Raw genomic sequence first — 18,152 nt, forward strand, 5'->3', positions numbered from 1 at the left:
AACACAACCCATGCATGTGGGCTAAAGATCGACCCACATCTCAAGTTACATAAAAGGGTCCTTATCTGGAGGTGGGAGCAGCAACTGCCCTGAGGCACAGGAGGTCCTAAAACCATGAAAGCTCCCTTCGTGAACCCTCCCTTGGCAACGGGGGTTGTGTAAGAGGAGACTCCTCTCTGCCAGCCTCCATGAGAAATCCTGATGTGACATCTCCCACGCAGATGCTGCTGCCGAATTCCACATCCCTCCGCCCAGGGTTTCTAATTTGTTGTCTCCCATGGTTGCATACTCCTTGGATGAGAGTGGCAAGCTGCCCTGCAGAGACATCTGGGATGCCTGGAGGGCTCTCAGGAAGAAGATGAGCACCTCACTCAAATATTGGGATTGCTCCAGGGATTGCTGGCTCTCGCTGCTGGATTATCTAAGAGCTCAGTTTTCTGTGCTCAGAGTCACTGCGCCAGGACCTGAATCAGCCAAGGGGGCTTTGCCCTGCCTAAATCAGGCACCCGGGTGAGGTGGTTTAACTTTGGCCCTTCTTTTCCCTCACTCAGGGCTCTATCACCACTGATTCTGAAGAACCTATGCTGCCTTCTGCTCTCCTCAAATAATTTGGCTGTCTTTTCCCTCACAACATGACATTTCTTCCCTTTCTCTCTGCTTATTTGCCCAGATCTGATTATCACCCAGTGAATCAATGACAAAGCAAAAGACAAGATAGATGCAAAAGATCAAAGCAAGATCTTCACTGGGTCTAAAAAGCTTCTGGAAGCCATGGAAAGTGACAAAAGCATCCCTTTTTCAAAATTAACCGCTGCTCTCTTGTCATATAGCCAACTCATGGCTCCATTTTGAGGTCCATTTTAGGCTTCCTGAATGGGTAGCGATGAGATATTACTCTACAGAGGTGACTCAGCTTCCTTGTGTTTTTTTGCAGTCTTCCTCAATCTTATTTCTCACTTGGTGTCCCTGGCTTGCCTGCTCCAGGCCCTCCTCCAGGGTGAAGGCTGTGATGCTGGGCAGCAGGAGACATCCTCCCCACGCTGGCTGCTTAAGTGTTGCCTCTGACTGCATTGAGTTTCGTAATCTGTCCTCTTGAGAAAGAAGGAATCACTGCGACCCAGTCACTGTGCTGCAAAATTACTGCTCTCCAGACGCTGAGAAGAGGGCATGCTCCAGCACTGCAGTACGCCTAGAAGACATTAATGTCCCGGGGACAGCTCCCAGATAACTGTTTGACATAGAAGAGCTTGTTTCCTACTGAAATTTCTCTCCTTAGCACATATTTGTTGGCAGTGCTGGGGATGTCTTAGCCTCACCCCTCTCTTTCAAAGCTGACTTGTACCGAGCCAACATCCTAATGCATGAAGGTTCATGCAGAAACAAATGGATGTTGGCAAAGTCAACGTGAGGGGGCATATGGCAATAATTAGAGCGCTCTTTCATTCATGGAGGAAGGGAAAAGGAATATATGTAATAGAAGTCTATGGGATAATTAATAGGATCGAAAAAAGGAAAAAATGGTTGCTTCCTTTTACCGTCATTGCAAGACATCAGCAAGAAGACACACCCTCTAATTATGAAGAACAGCCTGTTTGTAACACACTTGGGCAGTAAACCGAACTGCCCGCTGCACAGCAGAAGGTTTGATTTGATCACCAGGATGTCCCCTGATGACCACACAAACCTCCAAAAACAAGAGCGGGGATGTCTGTTTTGACATCGGGCTTGAACAACTCTGGAATTCACCACCTGATGATGTCATTCTAGGAGCAGTTTAAGAGAGTCTGAAAAGTATCAGAAACTCACATGGATAAAAAAATCATCCAGTGTTGGAATGATTCATATTAGAAACAGACAAAAATACCCTACTGATGGCTACTTCTAGGGAACTGCCTGTTAAGTTATTCCATAATTGCCAGCAAAAGGGGGGTTTGGTGTTTTTTGCTTTTGCACATTCTGCTACCTGCTATCCAGAACTAATTTCACGTTGGAAGAAGCTCCGTTGGGATGGCAGCTCGAGCTCTTACAAGATGCATCTTGTGTTAGGGTCTATTTCCCAGAATGTCAGAAACAGATTTTAAGACATTCAGAGGAGAGCAACACAGAAGAGTAGAAGAAAAGGGATTGATTTAAGAGGAGAGGTTGAAAAAAAGACAGTTTGAGAGATGGCTTTTTTCAAAGTAGAGCAGCAATTCCAGAATGCCAATTTGTAGTATCGTAAATGGAGGTCTGATTTCCAGAAACTGTTGGGCGTGGAGAACAGCAGATCCTCTAAAGGATCCCTGAAATAGAAGCAAAACTTCATTAAATAAAAAGTGTATAAGGTATTTGAGAATTACAACCAAGAGAGGAGCAAGCAGAGGAATTAACTACAGGTAATGGAAAATTGATAAGGAAATGAAGACTGACATGAAAATTTGAGGAAAACCTTCTGTTTAACTAACCATTAGCTAATTTCATTTAGTGTAAAATACACTGATTTTATTGGAGGTAAACCAGTGTAGGCCAGTTGAGAGCCTGAGCTTCTGGTACTGTGGAATAATTAAAGAAAATGAACCGTATGAACCCTGGTACGTCACACACTGACTATCCAAAGGGATTAGAAAAATGCACTGCTAGGACTATCTTCCCGTGCCTCCGGGCTCCGCTATTTCATCAGTGCAGCTGCTGCTTCCGCTGGGAGGAAAGAAAGGAGGAAACTCGGAGGAGAAGAGAGCAGATCCTCATTTCCCATCTCCCATATGACCGGAAGAGTAAGAGATGTGTTGCTAAAAGGGCTTTTCCCCAAGGTACCAGCCTGTTCCATGGGCTCCAGCATGGAGAACTCCCACATGCACATTACACACCCTTGGGTTGATTTCATGTCCACCCGCGAGCCATCTGGAACCTGTAAAACTGCTGCCATTCAAAAGGTATATAACCTGCCCTCCAAACATCTTCCCAGTCTGGCTGAGAGGATCTGGTGGAGATGAAGACTACTCTTGTCACCTTGCTGGCTGTTGTCCTGTGTGTGGAGCAAGGTGAGCCTCTAATGCTGCTACTAGTTAAGATAAGGCTTAAAGAGAAGATGGTGAAAACTTTTTGTATGGCAAAAATTTAGGGGGCTGTCACCAACTTTGCAGTATTGCAATGTTGCAGCCATGCTGCCACCAACTTCCTTTTGCACCTTGATTAATGATCTGCTGCAGAAATAAGATCCTGATAAAATAATTCTTCTTTCTGGCAAGCAGTAGTGAGTGATAGAGCTCTAATTGTACGGCGCTGGATGCCAGGTTATATCCATGGAGTGGTCTATAGGATCTTTGCAAATGATGCAAGTTGGAAGTGCCAGAAAGCATCACAAAACATATTTTTTTTATCCATATCAGCTTTTGAGTATTTTACAGACTTTTCTGTACTGCTGCTTCCTCCATTGTAGCGAGCCACGTGGTTTGCCATGTGCCTTGCTCCCTAGGAAATGCACCAGTGAGAATTTTTCTAGATTAAATCGGAGGCAGAGGTGAAAGAGCTTTTCTGTGCATATGTCATGTTAAAGGCATCCTTCTCCCAAAGGGAAGTCTGAGGTACCCTGAATGTGTGTCCTCCTTCTGGGACTGATACGTATGTGTTGCTACATCGCTACTTGCACGTAGGAATAATGACCAGATTGCCAATATTTCCCCCACACCTGATGGTTTCCCAGAAACCGTGATACATATCTAGCAGGGGTTGAGAAAGAGACATCTAATTAATTCTTGCTCTCTGATGTATCAACCCCCTACTCCTACATTTTTTTTGGACAGATGGTTCTGCAGCAAGCCTGGAAGATCAGAAGCTTCGGCCAGTTTTGGGGTGGGAAAAGGAGTATTCAATTCTAAAAAAAGAAAGGATTTTTGTGCCCATAATTCCTGAATGCAGTGACACAACATGGACAGAGGAGACTAATTATCAAAGGCAACATCCTCAGTGTTACCCAGGATGAAGTGGAAAGCTAATGGAGATCCAAGACTCTGGTAGCACACATTTATGGGGGGATACCTTATTGCTGTAGTAGGCTGACGATGTTGTATATTGGCATCAGATTCCAAATGGACTTAAGGATCATTTTTTATACAGCTTTTATATAGCACCTTTCTGTAGCCCAGTCTAGATCGGAGAAAGCTAGTAATTCTAATATCAAGACTTTCACATTGAAGAGTAAGAGACCGCAGCTTTCTGGCCTAATACAGGGACAAAGAAAAACTTGGAGATAACTGTTATTTGATCCTTCTCATGTATCTGGGGTCCCATTCAAGACCCTAATAAGCAACTTTTATTCAAAACTGTTGATCTTTCAGCCCACCAAAGAGGGTCTGTTGCCATTTGCATCCATGAACTCACTGTTACAGATATATTATGTCCAGAAGAAATCTTAAAAGGTCATGATTCTATTCCCTGCTCCAATGCTGGACCAAACCAGGCAGAAATTTGTTTAACGTGTCCTTGAAAGTTTTCAACAAAAAAGATTCCACAGCCTGGGATTGCTCAGACTCTCATCCTTTTGGAAAGTTAGTCTTAATATCTCTTAACATCTCTTTTTGTACAGTTCGGCTGTGTTTCCACCATAGGATGTATAGAACAGTTTATTACTTTGTTCTTTGCAGCTTCTTTTTGCTTGCATGAAGAAGGTTACTGTGTCTTTCCTCAGCATTTTCTCATTTTTAATAAACAGACTAAATGCTTCCAGCCTTTTCTACGAGGTCATATTTTCAAGATCTCTGACCATTTCTCCTCCCTCTCCTCTGGTCTGTCTCCAAATGCTCTGCATATTTTTTGAAGTGCCGCCTACAGATTTGGTCATCGGTGTTCCATCTGAGGCCTTGCCAGAGTGGAAAGGCCACTTTGCATATCTTGCACATGACATTGGTGCGTGTTCCCTTGGGTGACGTCTGTTTTCATTGCTTTAATGTGACACGGTTGACTCCTGCTGTTTACACTGCAGTCCTTAATTGTAACTCAACCAGTTGTTCCTCCTACATTTAAGTGGCTAATTTTTAACTTGGTGTAATATATTTCCCTTTATTGAACTGCATCCATTCTTTTTTTCATTCTTTTATTACATCCATCTGTCAAAATAACTTAGAACTCTACTTAGAGTATGTTTTCAGCTATTTTGTCCTTGGCATCATCTGAAAATGTGATGTGCATCCTCTATCCCATCCCTGCTCTCACTAGTGATATTGTACAGACCTGAGGCCACTGCAGAGCTCTGGAGAACCTTATGAGTTGCATTGCTCCAACGGGTTTGACCAATAACCATCACAAACTAGCCTGTGAGGGTGTTTTCATGTCTGGCTTTGCACCCATTCTGTTGCATTTTCATAGCTTGTGTTTTCTGGGCTTGCTCAGAACAATGTCATTCAAGATTGTGCCAAAAATTTTGCTAAAACCTTATTGCATCTCCTCTATCCTGTACATGAAGATTCAACTTTTTTAGTGATGAACGAAGCAAAAAAGCTACACAGTGTTATGACCCTCTCAGCATCAACAGTTGAGAACTTTTTCCTTTCCTTCTGTCGTGGTTTAACCTGGCAGGCAGCCAAACACCACGCAGCCGCTCACTCACTCCCCCCACACCCAGCGGGACGGGGAGAGAATCGGAAGGGCAAGAGGGAGAAAAACTGGTGGGTTGAGATAAAGACAGTTTAATAGAACAGAAAAAGGGAAAATAATAATGATAATGATAAAATATACAAAATGAGTGATGCACAATGCAATTGCTCACCACCCGCGCTGACCGATAACCAAGTAGCGATGGGTACTTCCTGGATCACGCCTACCCTTCATATACTGAGCATGACGTCACATGGTATGGAATACCCCATTAGCCAGCTGGGCTGGCTGTCCTGATTATGTTCCCTCCCATCTTGTGCACCTAGATCAGTCAGTAGGCACGGGAGCTGTCCTTGGACTAGGAGGGCACTTAGCAACAACTGAAAACATCAGTGTGTTATCAACATTCTCCTCATACTAAATCCAAAACACAGCACCAGGAAGAAATTTAACCCTATCCCAGCCGAAACCAAGACACCTTCCCTTCCCTCAGGAACTTCTCATTTAATGGTCTCTCTGACCTACATTGCCCTTCCACTTTTTTATTGCCAACTTCTTATCGGGCAAAACTGCACTCACAGGAACACGTCCTCTAGTTGTTTTCTGCCCTTTCCATACTGACAGACCGTCCCCAGACTTACCAGCAACTTAGTAAGCATTCTGTGCTGTGTTTGCTTCCCTTTCAAAAAATGTCTGTGTTTTCAAAGTAACTCATCCCCTCTCGTACACACAAAACCACATACTTTGCTCTAGGTGATTTCGCAAGCTCAGAACCCAACCACCACCATAAAACCTATAAATCAATTAATCTGCCTAGCTGGGGAGTGTTCTGCAGACACTTTGGTGTGGTTTCTCATCCAGACTGTGTTTTTGCTCTTCTTCCTTTTTATCATTACTTTACAGAGGCTTTCCAGAGGTCTACCTACCACTTCTGGATTTGAAGGCAAGTGGTACATTCTTGACAGACAAGGCTGCTCATCGCTGCCTGCCCTTCCTGCCAGTCATCTTCTGTATCTCTATTGTAGATGTATGAATTATCCCACCAAATCTGTGTTTACCAGTTAAACCATACTTTTGGTTAAAACTTCCCATTTATTCTCTATCTTACAGCAGTATGCAGAAGTTTGACAGAGAACCTGACTACTCTCATCAGACTTCCGAGGACTGAGGCTAGGCCAGTTCAGTTAGTGGCATTCGACCACAAGAAAGGATACGTGACTGTAGTCTCCGAGCCAGACGAAAGAGAAGTAGGACACTGGGCATTATCCACCTCCTCGAAATGCTCCAGGCATCCTCAAGTTCTCCCTTGCAAGCCCTGCCAAGACTTGCCCAGGAGAAGCGACTGAGCAGTTATTGGCGATTCACGTAGCCAAGCTCTCAGGACAGAGAAGCTATGGCCCAGCAATAATCTCCACCATAAAAGACCCCAAATCCTTGAATTCCACTCACATCTACCGCTGCCAGAGATTGCAAACAGATCGATAACACTTCACAGTCTGAAACATATGAGACAGAGAGGGATTTAACATTGCCGCCATGGGTCAAGGAATAAAGAAAGTCACTGGTCATTCACACACAAGCATTCATCAGGCTATAAAACGGAGATAGCTGGATTGTAGGTATTGTGGTTCCTAAACCATGTAATGTGCTTTTTTCTTCCCCTCCCCCCCCAGCTTACCCATTTATGTGCTACGTGTGCCAAGAACAGGAGTCCAACAAGAACTGTTTGACCATTTCCATGTGCACAAAGGAAGACAAATACTGCGTGACTGTCCGTAACAACGTCGGAACAAGTATGTTTCTGAACAACACCTCGTTTGTACTGTAGAAGAACAGTCCCAGGAATGGGCTTTCATGCCACGTATGGAAACAATAGCCCTGATCACCAACTGTTAGGAAGCACCGACCTTGTTGCTAGCTGTTGCAGTCACTGCAGTGTTGATACATACTTACCAGAAGTTGGGGAAATGCTGAAGATAGATATAGATATAGATATAGATATAGATATAGATATAGATATAGATATAGATATAGATATAGATAGCAGCACCAGAGAGTGAACTGAAGCCTGGGACTGTGTGCACTGCTTCACGGTTAGCTCCCTCCAGCTTTCTGCTGACCGCTCCAGCTAGCTCTTGCTATGGCAATACTCACTCCCAGGGTTGTTTTCAAAAATGTTTGGGCAAAACTGCACTACGGCCACCTCCCTTTACCACACACAATCCCTTCAGGTCTGTCCTTGGGGCTCTGCACCCTCAAACAGCTCCATGTGCCCTCAGACCAAATCTCAGGTCATACAATACATTCCCCCTGGTTTTATGCTGTAGGAAAACTGTCTTGGTGGGCAGTGACCCAGACTAAGCATCGCTTCAGGCAGCTTGAACTGAAAACCACCCAACACATGCTAATTCCACTTTAGGGAGAGACAAAACATGGAGCCCAGAGAAGACCAGCATCATGTTGCACCAGGGTGGACATAGCCAGACTGTTGCTAGTCCTGAGCAGAGGACGTATTTGCCTTGGGGACTACTCCCTGGCTGCCTTTTATTGGCCAATGCAGATTTAGCCAGGGAAACATTTTAACAATGATTCTTACATTCTACTCTTTCTTTTTTTCCCCCCTCTCTTCTGCATTAGAACCCAACAAGCCTAAGTACGTCATCTCTAAGATGTGTTCTCCAACGTGTCCAGGAACAAGTCAGCAACAAAACCGAACTTATCAGAGGGTTTCTTGCTGTGAGAAACCATTATGCAATGTGAATGGAGTCAGCAGCAAGCAAAGCAGCTATGGAATGATGTCCCTGGGTGTCCTAGCCAGTGTCACTTACATCTTTGCATGCGGACTGTGATGGGTTAGAAAAAGCTCCCCATGATGGCATTGTTGTCTGAAATAAAAGTGTGTTGCTCTGGGATAATTACTGCTCTCAAAGAGTCGTGCTTTGTGGCTGAGCTTCCTCTGGGATTTTCGAGAGAGCCTAAATAAGTTAGGTGCTGAACTCCCATTGATTTCCTAAGCCTACTTGAATCCTAAGTGTCCCCAGACATTCAAGTCACCTAAGAAAACACATAAAAGACAGCCTTTTTGACATGTTCGGGCTTCAAATCGTTACAGCTCTGAAGAGATCCTTGAAGACATATTTTTGCCTGAGTTTCAAAGCACTGCGAGGAATAACAATCCACCCTGCCTGAAACACAGGTAATAAATAGCTCAATAGTTATGTCAGCACAGAGGGGATGTTCAGTATCTTCTGTTCACAGTAAGTTGGTTATCCCACATCAGTCAAGCAGTTCATAAGTAAGTAGAGGTAAAGCTTATTTCTGGCAGTATTTTGGACATTCCTCCAGCCTCTGTGGGGAACAACTTCTGGCTCCTCTGGCTCTTTGCTCTTGTAGGGGTATCACGTTTTGAAATGAGCATCCTTTATCGCCCAGCTCCGATGTGTTGGCTGAGCTTGGGGAAAAGGCAGAGAGGAGCAAACGTGGCTGAGAGAGGAAAGGCAGCAGCAGGGTACCAGTGGGGAGATGGGAGGGAGAAGGGAAGGGGGAATTGCGCGCACACTGCCTCCTCATGGACCTGGTCCAGCTGGAAAAGAAGATGTTCCCATATCTATTTCCCTCTTTTTGTGCAGGGCCAAACCAACCTGACAGCTGTTGCCAACTCCAGTCATTTAGAGATTGTGAGATGGTTTCTACAAAAGCATGTTCTTGGCGTAGAAACGACTGATTGTGCTGGGCTTTGTTTGGTTTTGCACTCCAGGCTCTCTGGTCCCTCCTCTTCCTGCGAGAGCTGCAGCTGAGGGGAGACAGAAAAGCTCTGTAGGAGGCCCGAGGGTGTCTTCAGAGAAGAAGAAGGGCAGGCAGCCACAGACTGAAACAAACAGCCCTGAGCTTCTTGGTCATAGCCCCTGCTGCAAGCTCATTTTTCTGGAAAACAAAAACAAAAAAAAAAAAAAGGAAGAGTTGGCAGCATCACTAGCTCAGCTGTGTTCTGGGGGAAACCAGAGCTCATCCAAACAATTCAAGGAGGGTTTTTTTTTTTTTTTGGATGAGATGTTGTATTTCATGGCTAAATGATGGCTGAACATGAGCCGGCAGTGTGCCCGGGTGGCCAAGAGGGCCAATGGCATCCTGGCCTGTATCAGGAATAGAGTGGCCAGCAGGAGCAGGGAGGTGATCGTGCCCCTGTACTCGGCACTGGTGAGGCCGCACCTCGAATCCTGTGTTCAGTTTTGGGCCCCTCACTCCAAGAAGGACATTGAGGTGCTGGAACGTGTCCAGAGAAGGGCAACAAAGCTGGTGAAAGGCCTGGAGCACAAGTCTGATGAGGAGCGGCTGAGGGAACTGGGACTGTTTAGCCTGGAGAAGAGGAGGGTGAGGGGAGACCTCATCGCACTCTACAACTACCTGAAAAGAGGTTGTAGCGAGGTGGGTGTTGGTCTCTTCTCCCAAGTAACAGCGATAGGACAAGAGGAAATGGCCTCAAGTTGTGCCAGGGGAGGTTTAGATTGGACATTAGGAAAAATTTCTTCACTGAAAGAGTGGTCAGGCCTTGGAACAGGCTGCCTAGGGAAGTGGTTGACTCACCAACCCTGGAGCTATTTAAAAGACGTGTAGATGAGGCGCTTAGGGACACGGTTTAGTGGGCATGGTGGTGTGGGGTTGATGGTTGGACTCAATGATCTTAGAGGTCTTTTCCAACCTTAATGATTCTATGATTCTATGATTCGGTTTGTCTGAAGCATTGCCTTGGAAGTCTGCTGTATTTTGGTTGCACATGTGGAAGGATGCACATTTTTGAGATGTTTCACGCTGCCCGTGTTACAAAGAAACTGGTTTCCCAAGAGGACAATCAGCCAAAGATGCCCCATCAACTTCATGTTTTGTACTGTGAACTCTAAAGCCCGGTGCCTGGTTTTAAACATTTTGTTTAAAACAAAGCAAATGAAGGAGGTGACACCACAGTGCTGAGCACGGACAAGAATATGCTGACGCCCGTTGATCTGAGCACACTGGTGAGCCGTGCCCAGATGTCAAGAGGGCTAAACGTGAATTTGCCAGCTGTTAATTTTCTCTCACCGAAGACAACCACAATAGGGAAGGAAAGCGATGATGGAAAAGGGGAAGGGAAAGACTTTTTAAACCCAAAGGAAGGAAGAGATGTCCAGCTGCTAAGGGCAGGGGCTGGCAGCACTGGTAGGGGCTGTGCTGGCCGTGCTGCATCCCGATGCCATGAGCACATGCTCCACAAATACCCCACACAGAGGGAAGACACTTCTTCCCTGCAATACATCAGGTGCTTTCAAAAAACTCCAGGAAAGTTGGGCTCCAGGCCAAAGCCATTACTGTCTTTACCGCCAGGCAAGTTGGCACAGGAAAGGGGAAGCAGAAGGAGCAATTTATATCTCAACCAGTTTCACTGGACGTGAGAAGGTAAAGACTTGGTGGGTGAGACCAGCTGGTGGGGAGGGAACGGAGTCAAGGGTTGAGACAAGTTCACCGAGGCTGGTGGCGTGCCGGGGACGAGGATGGGCAGAGTGAAGGAGGGAGAGAAAACCTCATCCGGATATTTTTTTAGAGCAGCAAAGCAGGAGTTGCTGCAGGGTCTGGAGGGAGAGGTGGTCCGCTCAGAGCCCGGCTGAGCCCAGCAACCACTACTGAGGACTTACTTCTGTGGCCTTCCACTTCTGCACTGGGATTCCCGGCAATTGGACGGTCTTTAAAAAAGCTGCTTGGTTCTGCTCACAGGGACTTTCTCTTGCCGGCAGATTTCTGTATGCATCATGCCCCCTTGCAGGCCCTTTCTGCCTTCCTAGCTCTTTCCCTCCTCTTCACCACGCCAATTTAAGTGCTGCCTGCTGATAGCACCCAAACGGATGTTGCCTACAACAAGATAAAATGCACAGAGGGGTTCCTAGGTATCCTTGTCTACAAATTTAGAAGAACCCTTTCTTTTCTTTTCTGGATGCCAGAGCACCTGACCATACAAGAATTACGCTGTTTGATCCTTTGCAGGTGAAGTGCCTTAACGTTTTCACTGTCTTTAAAAGGATTTACTGGTTTCATTGCCAGTCATATCACCACCCACTGGTTCCTGGACTGAAAGCCCACAGTCATGAATGAGGAGCTGAAGGTCTCTGAAATGTGAGTATGGGGGTAGGATTTATGAACGGACTTTGTCAGAGCTGATGCTCTGGGTGGGAAATCACTGAAACTCTTTCAAATAAAGAAGGAAGAGGGACCCTTGAAAGCTGTCCTTCTTGGCTGGGGGTGAGAAATGGAGTACATGTTGGTCTGGCTAATGACAAAGTCACAGCTCCCTTTCCACACCAGTACCTCCCTTCCTTGGGCTGGAGGAAGGTGCAGGTAGAAGATCAGGGCTCCTATGGCCCAGAAGTTTAGGCACAGACAGCCAAGTCTCCTCTTCCTCCAGGGGAAGAATCACATTTGCCTTTTCAAATGAAGCTGCAGTGTGACGTTTGGTGGTGCTCTCCAGGCTTAGCTGTGCTTGCTGGGAGAAGACATCCAGGTGATGCTTGGAGGTGCCACTTGAGTGTAGAATTTGTTTTGCAATCCCACAACAACTTTGAGTTGCACACCCAGAGTCAGGAGAGGTGTTTTTGCTTCCAGCCTGCAGTACGTGCAGAGTAAGAGGGAAGACAGGTGGGGAGACACTAACCACATCTAACACAAGAATAACAGAGCCGTTTTGCTGCTGCAGATGTTCATGAGATTAACACGGATTAGCCAACTAACACATCAAAAGCAAGAACATTAAAATGAAGCCGGGCACAGGTCTAAGCAAATAAAAGGTGGTGTTTTCAATATGAATATGCACATCAGTGAGGGATATCAGCCAAACTAAGTGGTGTCTAGGCACAGAGGAATTGGGAAAAGAAATCTTTGGTATCCATCGCCAAACCCAGCCCGTTTCACCTGCTCCTGTTTCTTCACAGTAGGGATCTCTGGGTATTTCAGAAGACTGGATACCACCAAACTCAGCATCCATCATTATAAAGGGGATGGGGGGAGACTTTGGGGACGTACAGAGAAGTCAACTCAAACCCAGTCTTGGTAAAAACTCTGAAATAAATCATCAAACAACTTCAGTGGTGTCGGGGCTATCAAGGAGATGGGGATGAACAGAAAGAGCTTTGTGACAGATGGGTGTTACTCCCACCTGTGACAAGATGGCAAAATCTATAGTTAGGGTAAAAGTGGTACCTGTCACATATTTTAGTGTTAATAAAGCTTTTGGCACCGTATCACATAACAGTCTCATAAGCAAACTAAGAAAACACAGTCTAACTAAAATCATGAGCAAATAACTGTCAACAGTTTGCTGTCAAACTGGAATGATCTATTAAACATCTGTGGCTTGCCTTGGCTCTGGTATGATGCAATGTTTTAATTACCGGTTTGAATGACGGGTTAGAGAATAAGTTCATTGAGCTTGCAGGTGACAAACTGGGAGAATCTGCAAATAGGAGAATTCTGCGTGACTCCGATAAATCTAAGCGATAGTGTGAGAAAGAAGATGCAATTTAGGAAGGACAAGCACAAAGCTCTATAGTTAGTGTGGACCCGTCATCTGCACAAATACAGGATGAGGAAATCTCCCTTGCAGCAATCTGGCAGAAAAAGAAGTTGTGGTGGGTGTTATAACAGATCACATGTTTAACATGTGTCAAACTTAGGGAAAAAAATTATGAAAAAGAAGGCGGCTTTGTTGGAACTCTGCAGTCCATTGAAAAGTCTTACACGTTGCACTGGGAAGTGTAAACTGGAGTGTGATGGGATGAGATCCTTCCAGTTTCTTCTCCAAAAGAGAGACCTGGGCTGCTCCATTCTCCCCCCTTTTTGCTTTAGGCTTGACACAGCAGCAAAGGAGCTTTTAGATAGTATCAAAAAGGTTTCCTAGCGTCTAATGGAGAGTGAAGAGTCGGAGTCTATTGCTGGGAGAACTGCCTCCAGCATCAGCAGCTTGAGCATCATTATCAAGATGCATCAAAGCATGATAGAAAAAGACTGTCCTCAGCACCTCATCGGTGTCTCCACTGGAGAATGAACTCAGTTGCCTCTCCTGATCCTCTCCGTCTCCTTTCTGTCATTCCCATGTACCCGTTGTGGGTGCTAGTTCCCCTCACTAGAGCAAAACTGTGGTGTTCAGGCTTGACTTTGCTTTATCGTAGAATCATAAAATCATAGAATAGTTTGGGTTGGAAGGAACCTTAAAGATCATCTAGTTCCAACCCCCCTGCCATGGGCAGGGATACCTGCCGCTAGATCAGGTTGCTCAAAGCCAAATATACAGCAATGTCTAGCAGCAAAGGTGACCCAAAGATGCCCTTCCGCTGACATCATGTAGGAATTTTACTCCAAAGGATATTCAGCTCCCAGAACACCTTCGGGTTTCCCATGATCTCAGTCAACAGTAAAAGCAATAGATGTGCTGAGCTAGCGAGTGAAGAGACAGCTCTGCATAATATGAATGACACATGGTTTTCTCCTCTTTCAGCTCATTTCTCACCTAGGCAAAACCCTAAGCACCACACAAAGCATTGTCATCATGCATGGGGGTGACAGGGGTTCAATCTTCCTTGGTCCAGGAGGGCCAGGAAACAGGCACTGGCTCTGTGCCCAATGCTCACAATAGCTCATCTGGGATCTGCCTCCAGCTCCAGGGCCTGCTCCAGCATTAGATGTTAATCAGCAATTAGATAACGTGCAGACACTGCTCCTGGGAACAAGAAACTCCCTTCTGCAGTCTACAGGAAATTAGTGTAATAAAACTCACTGCAAGATCTTCCAGGAGAAGAAAGCAATTTTATCATACAGAATCTCTAAGCAAGTTGATTTTGCCCTCTCACACTCATTCTTACAGTTTTAATTTGATCACTGTCTCACAGGCTCCAACATGTGTATGCCCAGACGATCTGGCCAGTGTCACTTCTATGCCACAAGTAGACAAGAGATGACAGCTATGCACTTCTCCTCATGCCTCTGAGGTGCTTGGCAGAGCACAACAAACCGATTTTGGACTTGCCTTTTACAGCCTTTAGAGAGAGGATGCTGTTTTGGCTCTCTTTGTCTTTTATTTTGCCCCTTTTAGGTGAAATTCCTGAAACTCCCAGTTCTTTTGTTTTCTTTATCTGGGTGTTTTATGGCTCCCACCCTGTTCTTCACCCTCCGGAGACTCTTATCTAAGGTCAGTTTGTTCCTCCTCTTCATTTGAATGAAGTCAGACACAGGGTGCTCTAGAGCAGTCAACACATGCCTTTCCTTTTAACCCTTGCTCTGCTGTTTCTTCTAGGCGCTTTCACACACTTGCACATTCCCACTCCTATGTCTTTCATACCAAACTTAACATTTCTACTACAAATCTCCACAAGCCCAGCACCTTGCCTACAGCTTCAGCGCCGTTTGTGCAGCCTCCCTGGAGCCTGGCGAATTCCTTATTTAAAGAGAGGCGCATTTTTGGTGGAAGGGACGGGGAAAGGCCCAAAATACCTCTTCCCTCCCCAAAACAATCGGGCAATTTGGTCCCTGTTGTGGGAGAGGAGATGCCCCCAGGCACTGGAAGCTTTGTAAGTCACTGCAGATGGTTCAAAAGAAGCCAGGACTGGAAACAAGGCTACAACATGGGTCCAAAGTTCACCCAGGAGATGGAGATAGGACAGGAGACAGGTATACCTACTACATAGGTCAGGGCCATCCAGCAGACAGGGCTGGAGACAAGGTCACAACCCCGAGTCCAGTGGCCATCTAGGACACGAGGCCAGAAACAGAGCTGGAGACAAAGTACTTACATCACGGTTCCAAGGTCCATCCAGGAGATGGCTGGAGATACTTACAGTCCTGGCAAGGACAAAAGGCTCAGGCTTGGGCTTAAATGTGCATTCAGGGCATGACAGCATTTGTAGCGGAGTCACTTTATAATGCCAGATCACTCTAGAGCATGGCTACCTTTCTTCAGAGGTAGCCTGGTCGCTCCAGACAGGGACGTATCTTCCAGTACACTTCAAGCAGCCTAGAGAGATCACAGCAGCAATCAGAGCTTAATTTTTTGCCTGAGTAATGACCCCTGCTTAAAGCTTCACAATTATTTTCCTGTCAAAAGCCTAGAATAAACAAGCAAGACAGAGGGTGAGTCATGCAGACGTTGGAAGGAGGAGGTGTGAGAATACCGATTTCTCCGGTACCGACTGAGCACGCACCAGTCAGCGAACCACCTTCACCTTAACGGCTCTGGGAAAGAAGGAAAACGGAAATGTTGACGTCAATCAGAAAGGAAAGTTTCCTTTCTGACATCTTGATTGTGACTGCAGGTTGTGGTTTAAGTGGGCAGATGAAGGTCCTATTCCAGTAGATACTGCAGCCCAAAGATGTACCTAGTTATGCACCCACATTTTGAGGAACCTCAGTAGCTAACTGAGAGCTATCTCAGGTCTGGCCCCATGGGCTGCAGCAGAGAGTGGCCTGTCAGGGTGACAGAGGACAGTGAGCTGTTTGGCACTGTAGATAGCAAAAAGGCTCAAAGAAGCACCTGTGGCTTGGTTCGCCCATGAAAAACCTGTGTCTGGAACATCCTTGGATGATCCAAGAATGTTCCTGAAGATCTTCTGGGCAACTCCAATCCAGAACAACCAAAAGGGGCTTCAGGAGGAGAAACATCCAGGGGTGGGATGATGGGGAAGGGCTGGCATATGAAGTCAGTCCTCTCATTCAGGCAGGTGGAGCAGGACAGTGTGAGCAGGAGTCCCAGGTATGGTGCATCATGGCTTCAGCATTCTTTGCAGTGTAGGAGGCTACGCCAGCACCTGGGGCAGTGAGGGGCCTTTATGCCATGACTACGTTGCAGCAGACTGCTCTGGGCAAAGAGATTTGTCTGTCTGAGAGGAAACACACCTTGAGCAGGGATGGAGGTCCTGGGCTCCTGCTCCTTCAGGCTAGAGAACAGATCATGTCCTCCTGGTCCTCTGCTCTGCCAAACTGATACTCCACATTTTACAGTGAGATAGCTTTGGCAGGTCAGACGGGAGTCTTCCACAGAGCAGTCCCTATCCTCTCCGGCAGAAGAGAAGTCTGAACACTTCTCATCTCCAGAGAATGATGTAACTATTGAAAATAAAGGACTTTGTCCCCTTCCTGTGGCATCTATGCAAGGCGGTTTCAGCAGGTTTGCTCCACAAATCAATTTTGCTCCACTAACCGGGGAAACACTTCATTTGCAAACTCGACTGGGGTTTAGGTGCCTCACAGAGACCCATGTGCACAGCCCTGGCCAGGATCAGGAATTTTCACCCAAGCCCTGAAACAGAAACATGGTGGTGAAGGAAACTCTCCGCATGCCACCTGGCTCCGCAGAAGCTGAGCACACTTTTGGCAGGCCCACGTTTCAAGCTCGAACTCCTCAAGTGCCAGTTCAGCACCGAAGCCTTGCAGACCTAGTAATTCCAGTTTTAATTGCTGCACCCATCTCTGCTAATCTGCTCCCCTGACCCATGAAGGGAGCTGCCATAGTCTTAATGTTCTGATTTTAGGCTAACCATTCCTCCCCAGCATGCAAGCAAACCTTGAAATATTTACTTTAGCACCAGTTTGCTTTATGATCCAGCTACCTCCTTATCTCCTTTTCCCTTAAGCATGTTGTCGTACCTATGTCCACCTTTGCCCAGCACAGAACACATTCCTGCTGCTGGACTCTACCCCTGCTGCCTTTCTTACCACTTCCTTCTTCTTCTGAAGAGGTATTTTTCTGCCTTGCATTCACAGTATGAAGTCAACGTTTCAACGAAGCTCTCTGACAATCCCCAATCTTGCAAGAGGCTGGATCATTCGGTGCAGTGTTTTGCTGGGCATTGCTCTGGTACAGAAAGCCCTACCACCAGACAGTCACTTTGTTGAGCTTTGGAGTCTGCTCTCCCACCCCATAGTCTTGGTAAGGAGGTGGGACACATGGACTTAGACTAGCAAGCTTTCAGAAGGGCTTCCTTACCTGGCGGATCTTCCACCATTGCGAATTGGTCCCCAGTGGCTCTGCCCACCCTCTTTCGTTTGCAGCATCCTGTAATTAATGCTGTCCCCACCCAGCCATTTCAGCAGTATTGGGATGACTCCAGATCCCGTGGGGAGTTGTGTCTTGTGTCACTCTTAGGTCCTCTCTCTTCCTTCCCAGCAGCAGACGGGGCCTCTCCAGGAAACAGTGGAACTGATAATGTTAAATTTGTGTGGGGGAGAAAACCAGAAAGCTGTACGCCCTTGTACACTTCTCTTGGGGATGAGGGGAGTGTACCAGAGACCGAAGGAATAGGAGAGCTGAAGTAACATGCTATGCCTTCCTGACACCCAGAAATTAAACCTCAGGTGCTGCATCCCAAAGCACAGATAAATGTTGTGAGATTGCTCACATGCAGGCTACAAAAAGCCAGACCGACTCTTATGGGCACACCGTGAACTTGGTCTGTATGAGACAGGGGTCTTGTGAGTGTATCTGAATTACGGTTGCCCAGGCTACCGCAAAGCTGAAACTTCCCAGTTTTTTAGTATTTGATTTGTAAACCAGAGAATGAAACAGTCCCAGC

The 18,152-nt window shown here is 46.3% G+C and overlaps 1 protein-coding gene and 2 long non-coding RNA genes across 4 annotated transcripts in view; 1 reads left to right on the forward strand and 2 right to left on the reverse strand.

Annotated features, from left to right (window-relative positions):
- The window catches only part of LOC142078487 (uncharacterized), a 29,253-nt gene extending 17,766 nt beyond the window's left edge, over window positions 1–11,487 (reverse strand). Inside the window, exons 1-3 of one of the 2 annotated variants that reach the window (XR_012672208.1) lie at window positions 11,238–11,487; window positions 9,213–9,364; window positions 6,786–7,067 (exon numbers count right to left, since the gene is read on the reverse strand). This is a non-coding gene — a long non-coding RNA (uncharacterized LOC142078487). Of the gene's footprint in view, window positions 1–4,351; window positions 7,068–9,212; window positions 9,365–11,237 lie in introns of those variants that run through there. The other variant, XR_012672207.1, reaches the window with a different exon arrangement.
- On the forward strand, window positions 2,969–8,420 carry LOC142078486 (lymphocyte antigen 6E-like). Its single transcript, XM_075141057.1, has 3 exons — window positions 2,969–3,020; window positions 7,245–7,364; window positions 8,209–8,420. The coding sequence occupies exons 1-3, from the start codon at window positions 2,969–2,971 to the stop codon at window positions 8,418–8,420; spliced, it is 384 nt and encodes a 127-aa protein (XP_074997158.1).
- A 438-nt stretch (window positions 11,488–11,925) lies between the features above and the next one.
- On the reverse strand, window positions 11,926–17,719 carry LOC142078488 (uncharacterized). Its single transcript, XR_012672209.1, has 3 exons — window positions 17,567–17,719; window positions 16,115–16,879; window positions 11,926–15,598 (listed from the first exon to the last, which is right to left on the reverse strand). It is a non-coding gene; the product is annotated as an uncharacterized LOC142078488 (long non-coding RNA).
- Window positions 17,720–18,152: the final 433 nt, after the last annotated feature.

This window comes from Calonectris borealis, chromosome 2 (genome assembly GCF_964195595.1).
Source record: "Calonectris borealis chromosome 2, bCalBor7.hap1.2, whole genome shotgun sequence".
In the NCBI taxonomy this organism is placed as follows: Eukaryota; Metazoa; Chordata; class Aves; order Procellariiformes; family Procellariidae; genus Calonectris; species Calonectris borealis.

What these genes read in the sequence shown, in the direction of transcription:
- LOC142078486 (XM_075141057.1), top strand. Translation starts at nt 2,969, where the DNA reads ATGAAGACTACTCTTGTCACCTTGCTGGCTGTTGTCCTGTGTGTGGAG. An exon ending in TGTCCTGTGTGTGGAGCAAG is followed by an intron (nt 3,021 to 7,244) that starts GTGAGCCTCTAA and finishes CTCCCCCCCCAG; the next exon opens with CTTACCCATTTATGTGCTAC. An exon ending in CCGTAACAACGTCGGAACAA is followed by an intron (nt 7,365 to 8,208) that starts GTATGTTTCTGA and finishes CTTCTGCATTAG; the next exon opens with AACCCAACAAGCCTAAGTAC.